Source organism: Dasypus novemcinctus, chromosome 10, assembly GCF_030445035.2.
Source record: "Dasypus novemcinctus isolate mDasNov1 chromosome 10, mDasNov1.1.hap2, whole genome shotgun sequence".
Taxonomy (NCBI): Eukaryota; Metazoa; Chordata; class Mammalia; order Cingulata; family Dasypodidae; genus Dasypus; species Dasypus novemcinctus.
Window position 1 is genome coordinate 101,105,534 of NC_080682.1, and position 9,428 is coordinate 101,114,961.

The 9,428-nt window shown below is 35.7% G+C and overlaps 1 protein-coding gene across 1 annotated transcript; it reads right to left on the reverse strand.

Annotated features, from left to right (window-relative positions):
* Positions 1-2,285: 2,285 nt before the first annotated feature.
* Positions 2,286-3,230, reverse strand: LOC101420507 (olfactory receptor 52B4-like). The gene has a single exon (XM_004476752.2). The coding sequence runs from the start codon at positions 3,228-3,230 to the stop codon at positions 2,286-2,288; it is 945 nt and encodes a 314-aa protein (XP_004476809.2).
* Positions 3,231-9,428: the final 6,198 nt, after the last annotated feature.

The window sequence follows — 9,428 nt, forward strand, 5'->3', positions numbered from 1 at the left end:
CCAGGGGCACCCAGTAGATTGGGTTTCACCTGAGTCCTCCTGGCTTCCTTGGGGATCTGGAAAGGGCAGCAAAATGCTACCATATCTGGCCTTTGTTTGTGATTCTGGTCGAGCCCTTACTGATGTTGTAGAAGTCAAGAGAGGTTCAATTATTTGTGTATAGATAGGCCAGGACTCAGGAATGATTTTGAGAAGGAAAAAATGATTTATTGATGGCCAACCGGACTCAGGAGCTTTTTGTTTCAAACCTGAACCTCAAACAAGATTTTTTAGTTCCTTTTATACAGAGGAAGAGCCAAATGGTTCTTTGTTTCAGTGCTCAATAGGCTTGAATTAGCATATATTTTCCAAATCCTCGGTTAGGTTTTAGCATGGACTTCATACATGCTAGATAAGCTTTTAGCACATTTGGTTTGCATTTTCCCTGAATACTTAAAGTTGATAGAGTTTGCATTGATAAACTCTTTCTCCAGGACTGGAGACATTGCCATGGTCACCAAGGGCAGGACTGCAGCCTCTCACTGTCCCACACCCACAAGTCAAGACACAGACAGCTTAGGTTATCTATGAAGAGATGAACAGCCTCCCACCAATAGCCCATATCGGAGACAGTAGCCACAGGAGTTACTGAAGGCAGGGAGAGGGAAATATATGTGTACTATAGGGCCATTTTCAGGACTTGGCATTGTCCTGAATGATATTGCAGGCACAGATGCAGGACGTTATACATCCTGCCATAACACACTGAATGGAAAGGAAGAGAGTGGTAACTACTACATAAACTCTAATTCATGCTGTGTGGCAATGCTCCAAAATGTACTCATCAAATGCAATGAATGTACCACACTAATTAAAGAAGTTGTCAACTATATTTTTATTGTCACATTTTGTGTTATTTAGGTATCTTTAAAAAAAAGAAAAAATCTTTAAAATACATAATCTACTAATGGTGAACATGCTGTGAACATTGTTGAAAGGACAACAAAGTATTTTAGAATATTACATCACATCAACTTTGATCAAAGGATAAAGCAGTGACAGGGTTTGAGAAGATGAACTCCAATTTTGAAAAAGTTATCCTCTGGGTAAAATGCTATCAGCCAGCATTGCATGCAACAGAAAAATCTTAATTGAAAGGAAGAGAAAAAAGAAGTAGCAACTTTTTTGTTCTCCTATTTTAAGAAAGTACCATAGCTACCCCAACCTTCAGCAACCACCACCCAGATCAGTCACCACCATAAAAATCCAGGTTAAGACCCTGAAAAGATTACAACTGAAGACAGAAAAGATGGTTAGGATTTACACCAATGAAGTGTTTTTAAGTTTAGGTATATACATTGTTTTTTAGGCATATTACTATTGCACATTTAAAGACTACAATTTATTGTAAAAATAACTTTTTAAGCACAGGGAAACCTAAAACTTGTGGGATGTGTTTTATTGCATTAGTTGCTTTAATGAGGGAGTTGGGAACATAACCCATATTATCTCCAAGGAATACCTGTACTAAATGTGAATAAATTATTCATCTTTAAATTAGTTGATTTTCTATTCTGTGAATCTCACTTCAATAAAAAATTAAAAGAATTTATTACATTCAAATGTCAATTTGCTTTATAATTGCATAATATTCTTATATTGTGTACAGTTTTTTAGCCAATAAGTGGGCTATTATTCAATATCCTTACCAAAAAAAAGACCATAAAATCAAGAATATCATTAAGATAAATCTTAACAAACTTTTTCAATATTTTGGGTTCTAAGAGAGAAACAATGTATATATGAACATTAATAAACTAAGTTATGCTGAAATTATATTGTTCCCAAATCTATATGAGAGTTTTAAAGCAGAAGTGATTTTAGTAAATATATATCTAAAAGTGAAATATTGATTAAATAAATGACAGAGTGGAGAAGGACTGTAGAAACATTCTGAATGAAATAAGTACAATAAATATCGGCATTCAAACCTTAAAACACATGAGAAAAGAATTGAGAAATTATCCAGAAAATGCTGCCGCTTGTAGTTCAATTCATTCTAGGAGGGGAAATTATCTGGTTCTCAATTCTACAGATGAGAAAAATAAGATAGGGCTGTCTAAGTGATTGATTAAAGACCTAAAGAAACATGTAAGAAAATTTCTCTTGAGAAAGTGCTATAAATGCATCATAACATGTAGTAACTTAACAGGTATTTAAGCTGTATTTCCACATCCTGTTGCAGCAAGGTAACTCAAACATGTAGAGAATTAATGAGAGAAATAGAATATCATTTTCCATGAAAATCATTTTTGTTTCATACAGAATGTGTGAAACATCTGCTCCCGTATTTGTTTGGTCATAATTCCATAAATGATGGGATTCAGCATAGGTGGAACCAGAATATAGATGTTGGCCAGCAGGACATGAATATGGGGTGAGATGTGCTGTCCAAACCTCTGAGTGAGGATGGAAAAGATCCCAGGTCCATAAAAGAGAATGATGACACAGATATGGGAGCCACATGTGTTGAGAGCTTTCTGGTGGGCCTCTTGGGAAGGCATGTGGAAGACAGCATGGAGAATCAGCACATAAGAAATAAAAATCAGGACAATATCTAAGACCACAGTTGACATGAGGACAAAAATCCCATACCAGATGTTTACTCGAATGTCATCACAGGAAACATGGGCCAAGACAATTTCCTTACAAGCTGTGTTTGGGAGGATGTTACTTTTGCAGAAAGTCAACCTTTTCAGGAGAAATATCATGGGGAAAATTGTACCATAACTTCTCAGAAGGACAACCACACAAATTTTCCAAATCAGAGTGTGTGTAAGAATAGTGGTATATCTCAGTGGGTAGCATATGGCAATGTAACGGTCAAATGCCATCACTACCAAGATCCCTGACTCAAAGACGCAGGTGAAAGAGAGAAAGAAGACCTGAGTGATGCAGCGATCTAGGGAGATCTCCCCAGCATGGAACCAGAAGATGGCCAAGGCCTGAGGAATGGTGCATGTGCAGAGGACAACATCTGCTCCAGCCAGCATGCAGAGGAAGAGGTACATGGGTTCATGGAGGCTGCGCTTTGTGAATATAATATAGATGAGTAGGCTGTTTCCAAGCAGGGTGATGACATAGGAAGTGAAGTAAGGGATGGAAATCCATATGTGCTGGTCCTCTAGGCCAGGAATGCCCAGCAAGTGGAAAACTGTGTGACTGAACATAGTATGGTTTAAGGAAGTCATTCCTGGGGAGAGCACTGGTACTTCATGAACTATTGCAAAGAAAGGAAAATGCAGATTACATTCAACATTTTCATTGATATCTTCAGGCACTTTTGGTCCCTTCCTAATTCCATTTTAGCTTGAGGATGCCAGGAGCTGTGTTGGTTAAAAAGATAAGATATTCTTCCTTGAATTGAATTTTCATCTTAAAAACAAGGCACCCTTTTATCAATTAAAGAAAATAAAATTATTAAATTACTAACTTAGTGGAACCAATACAACAAATACAGGAATACAAGGAAAAGACAAAGTCATTTTGTATTTTGTGATAAACTAAAGAATAAGTTCCTCTCTGAACTTATCTTTGAAGACACTGTAGAATATCAATAGAGGGAACAAGGTCCTTATACTGAAATGATGTCTTTTGGTAGTTGAGGAAAAAATGTGTGACATAGAAATGTAGGTTTGTTCAAAATAGTTTTCAGCTGTCTTAAATTATGACATTGCAAATTTTAACAACTGGGCAAGTGATGATAGCAAAGTAGATTCACTCTGAACACAACAAAAAGAGTCTAGATTTATTCTGTGGAAAGAAAGGGTTTAGAACATGAAACACACTTGGATATATTTCTCTGGTAGTTAAGTGGAGGATAGACTGGAAGAGAGAAAGACTACTAAGACTTCAGTTTTATATTACCCTCTCTTTAAGATTCCCATGATGCTCAATCAAATGCCATGAATTTTTTCACCTTAAATGATGGGAATTTATTTGGTCATGGCTTTGAATTTGTGAAAATATACAAATCAAGGCATCATCAATGCAATGCTTTCTCCCCAAAGACTGTGGTGTTTAGGGGCTGACTGTGGTGACCCTTGGCTCCTCTTTCACATGGCAAAGCACATGGTGGTGTATCCTGGCATCTTACTTCTCTTGCAGGTTCCATTTATGCTTCTTTGTTTCTGTGTCTTTCTTTCTGTGTGTCTAAATTTCATTCGCTTATGAGAATGACGTTCATTCTCCACTGTTAGGATTAAGACCCATCCTGATTGAAGTGGGATATACTTAACTAAAGTTTCCTGCGAAAGGTCCTACATACAGTCGGTTTGAGCCCATGGGGATGGATTAGCCTTTTCTTTTTCTATGTTTTTTTAAATTAAAGTTAATAGAACCCAAGGAATGTTACATTAAAAAACATTCGAAAAACAAAAATCATAAGATATTCCCCTAATATGTTTCTCTGCGATACATATAGCTTCAATCTATCACAGCCTCTAAGTAATGAAAAAATATATACTGAAAATACGATCTCAGACCAGCAGCAGTTGAGGTTTGTGGGAATGTGCCTGGAGCGGGTAGCAACTACCAACATATTCGACTGTGGCCACACCACTACTACGAGAATCTATGTTCCCCTCAGGGCAGCCATCCTCTAAGAGGAAATGGAAAACTTAAAACAGATAATGAAATTTAGTAACTGGCTGAGCAGCAGGTATGTGCACCACAATACTGACAAGGTAATAAGAAAAGGAGATGGAAATGCATAAAAAAACAAGCCTTAAGAAATTGAGAACAGGAAACTGAAATACAAGCCAAAGATACTCGACATTGGATACTTTGACAGTGACAAAATATTTTCCTTCTGGAAGGAATTGAGCTAGGCAACTCTGGGGAAATTTGGAATCTGGTAAGAGTAAATTTGCATATACTAGAGTGACTGGCTGAGTGTCAAACTCACTAACACTCAAAGAAAATCCTCAAATGAGTCGTGAAGTTTTATCAACCTTGACTCAGCTAACTTCAGCATCATGGAGAAGTCTCTTCAAAACCGCTTTTTCATGCTACTTGAAAGAATTACCCATTTTCAGAGCATCTGGCACACATTGGTCCAATAGGTCTGGGACATGACTTTGAGAAACATATCCCTATAAGTCACTCTCCCTACTTTTCCTCTGCTTTAACAAGGGGTCTAATCATCCAGGGCACCTATATTGAGGAATAGAACAAATGAATATCCTGGCAATGTTTCCCCCATTGATGGTGAATTTTTTGACATGAGAATTGTCTCTGTTCTTTGTGCACGTCCAGGACCCAGCACATCGAGGCACGATGTAACTCTAAAAAATTGTTTAACAATACAATCAAAGGACAAATATTGAATGGTTAGGATGAAGGATCAGGATAAGAAAGCAAAAATTAAGCCCCTTTAAAAGCCGCAGATGTTTAAAGGTCTCAGTGTCTGGGATACTGTAAAACCTTCCGTAGAAAGGCTCAAAACTACTTTGCACACTGACAGATAAAAGGGACCTCAATTCCAGAATCCCATCCCTCTCCAGTCTCAGACAGCACTTTCCAATCTACTGGGACGGCACATATTTGTGATCTAGTGCAGGGGTGTGCTAATAAACTAGATCACCGTAAGCAAAGTAAAACGATGTATATTTTGTAAGGTTTGCCACTTTCTTTGGTGTATATACTCTCACCATAGCCAATTTCTAGCTATCAAAATGCTCTCATTGAAAGTGGCATTTGAAAGAAGGATAGAGACATTTAAGTGGCTCCAGTACACAAGTGCTCTAGTATCTCTAATTGGTCTCCTTCCCTCCAGAAATAGTTCCTAATATTTTCAACCTCCTGCTATAACATCTATTCTACATAGGATCTTCCCTCCTTAAATTTCACCCCACAGCAATAACAAAATCACTCACCCACTCAAATGGAATTCTTTTAGACTAGAATGGGATGAATCACAACAAACTATCAGAGTGAAGGACTCCAAGGAGTTTAGATTTTAACTGTCTGACTGAAGGTCTCAGGGGAAATAATTACTTCAATGAACTCAGAATTAGACCTGTCTTTTCAATAGCACTGGCTCTAACTTGCACACATGGGTCACATCATTATTTGTTCCAAGCCTGACCATACCATCCCTTCTTCCACACTAGCTCTATACTAGGTGTGCACCTATTGTTCAGCAAATAAATTATCATTACTGAATGTGTTATTCTTGTTTCCATTTGAATGGGAATTAGTAGATATTAATCATATTTTCAACCAGCATAAAACATTGATCACTTACAATGGTTTTACTAGTTTCCTCCTCATAAAGACAGCTTTCTGTTTTGAGATTGTTTAAATTTACCCTTCTCCATCAAGTTTTATACTACAAATTTTAGCATACATTCACATTTCTTACCTGAATCAACCATTATTATGAAACTTCCAAAATTGTTTGTTTCTGTCTTGGTTATTTTTTCTGTTTTTATTATTTCACATACTAGTACTTTATAGTAGGTGAATATTCCCATGACTAATTTTGGATTCCTTATTTGTGTTTTTAGTATCAGTAAGGACTAACTAATTCTTTAAATTCAATGTGCTATCACCCACAGATTATTCCTTTTTTCTTTTGGAAGCTATTAGGATCTTCATTTATTTCTGAAATTTTCTTATAAATTGATCATACATACAGCAAAGCTGAATGACATTTACAGTTATACCCTGTGCTCTATGTGCTTCGATTAGAATTTTACCATATTTAAAAGTAGTTAAGAATTGTTCTATAGCCATCTATTCTTCCCTTTAACCACCAATTTACCACATTATTTAGCATACTTCAAAATAGATTATAGACATCAGTATACCTCCTTCTTCAATAGTTGACTAATTAGAGTTAATCATTGTTTATTTTGTGTAAAATTATATAAAGTGAATGACAGAAATTTTAAGTGCACATTCATTAAGCTGGCACAAATGTGTTTGAGTGTGTAACCCAAACCCTTATTAAAATATAAAACTAAAACCTCCCCCATGCCCCATTCCAATTAAAGCAGGCCCCACACAGTATAGTCAATCCTGTTCTTATTTTTTTCACTATCCATGATTTTTACTTGTCCCAAAACTTCAACAGTTTGGAATTTTTAAAAACCATGTGCTCTTCTATGTAAACTTTCTTTTAGTCAACATAACTTTTTGAGATTCATCCAAGATACTGGCTGTATCAATAGTTCATTGTTTATACTGATGAGTTGTATTCCATTTTATGAATATATCCATTATGTCATTGATGTAGGCCAATTGAGTTTTCAATTTGTTATTAAAATTAAAACTGCAGTAAACATTCTATGCAAATATTTTGTTTACATATGTTTCCTTTGTTTTGGGTAATACCTGGGAATAGAATTGCTAAGTCGTAGGAAAGGCAAATATCTAATTTTGTTAAACTCTTCCACATTTTTTTTCAAAGTGGGTCTGACACTAAGATTTTCACCAATATTGATTGGGAATCCTTATTCCTACACATTCTCTCAAGAATTTGTTACTTTTTCTAATTTTAGAAATTCTGGTGGAGTCTAGTAATATATCATTAAGGTTTTAATTTGCATTTCCCAAATGACTAGTATTGAGCATATTTTTATGTGTTTAATGGTCATTTGCATGTCATCTTTGGGAATTTTTTTTCTAATGTTTTGTCGATTTTTCAGCAAGTCATTTGGCTTTTTATTTTTGAATTATAGGATGTTTCATATATCCTAGACACTAGGCCTTACATAGATACATACTTGTGAATATTTTCTTTCAGCCTTTGGCCTCTCATTCTTATTTTTTTAATGGTATCTCTTGATGAAAGATGCTTTTAATTGTGAAGTAGTCTAATATAGCAATGTTTGTTGTTTCTGTGAATGGTCTCAGAAATGTCTACATTCAAGTCACTGGGATATCCTGTGACTATTTTTTAAAGTATATATGCAAATACATATTGATAATACTCAGACAAAAGGGTGCTGATGCAAAATACCAGAAATTGGTTGGTTTTTATAAAGGGTATTTATTTGGGGTAGGAGCTTACAGATACCAGGTCATAAAGCGTAAGTTACTTCCCTCATCAAAGTCTGTTTGGAGGAAGATGGCTGCCAACGTCTGCAAGGGTTCAGGCTTCCTGGGTTCCTACATTCCTGGGGCTTTCTTTACTCTGCCTTCAATGTTCCATCCTTCCTGGGGCTGGCTTCTCTTTCCTCTTCGTGCTAACATTCCAGGGCTCCAGTTTAAGTCTTCAGTATCAAACTCCAAAATCAAAACTCCACCATTAAAAGCCCTCAAATCTGTTCTTTGCAGTGCCTTTTACCTGTGAATCCCCATGCACCAAAGGGTGAGGACTCAATACCCTAATCATAACTCAATCATGCCCATGTACAGATCAGATTACAAGCATAATTTCTTTTTGGAATTCATCAATTATATCAAACTGCTACAATATTGAAAACATATTTCCATTTGAAAAAAATTGTACATGAATGATCAATGCAGCAATATTTCCAATAGAAAGTTAAACCAATCCAAATGCCCATCATCTTATGAGTGGATAATAAAATATGTATGTTAATATAACTGTGGGTGAGGGATTGTGGAGTGATGTCTAAGGGGTTTGGTTTTCTTTGTGGGGTAATGGAAAAGTTCTAGAATTAGAGGAAGGTAATGGTTGCACAACATTGGGAATATATACTAACACCAATGAATTACACATTTAAAGTAGTGAATTTTGTGGTGTGAATTATATCTCATTAAAATGTTGTGAATTTGATAAACTCTTCAACCAAAAGGCAGAGACTGTCCCACAACTACATGTTTTCTACAAAACAACACATTTTAGATTCAAAGGTACAAATGCATTCAATTATAAGGATGGAAAAATGCAAACAACAATCCTAAATCTCATAGGAATATGAGATTAGAAAAAATAGATAAGACAAAAAAAAGCTACTAGAGATAAATAGAGGCATACCATAATTATAAAAGGTCAATACTTCAAGAATTTACAGATATTATGAAAATATGCACCTATCAACAACATCTGATTGGCAGAATGGATAAGGAAATATGACCTATCTATATGCTGTCTACAAGAAACCCAATTGGACCCAGGGATTCAAGGAGGTTTAAAGTGAATGGCTGGAAAACAATCTTAGAAGTAAACAATAAACAAAAAAGGGCTGGACTACCTATACAAATATCAGACAAAACAGACTTTAAATGCAAAACTATTGTGAGACACAAAGACAAACTCTACATAATAGTAAAAAGGGTATTCTTTCAAGAAGAAAGTACAATCATAAACATTTATGCACATAACCAGGTGCATAATCTGATCTGTACCTGGGCATGTTTGAGTTATGCACCTAAAATACATGAGGCAAACACTGGATATACTAAGTGGAGGAATA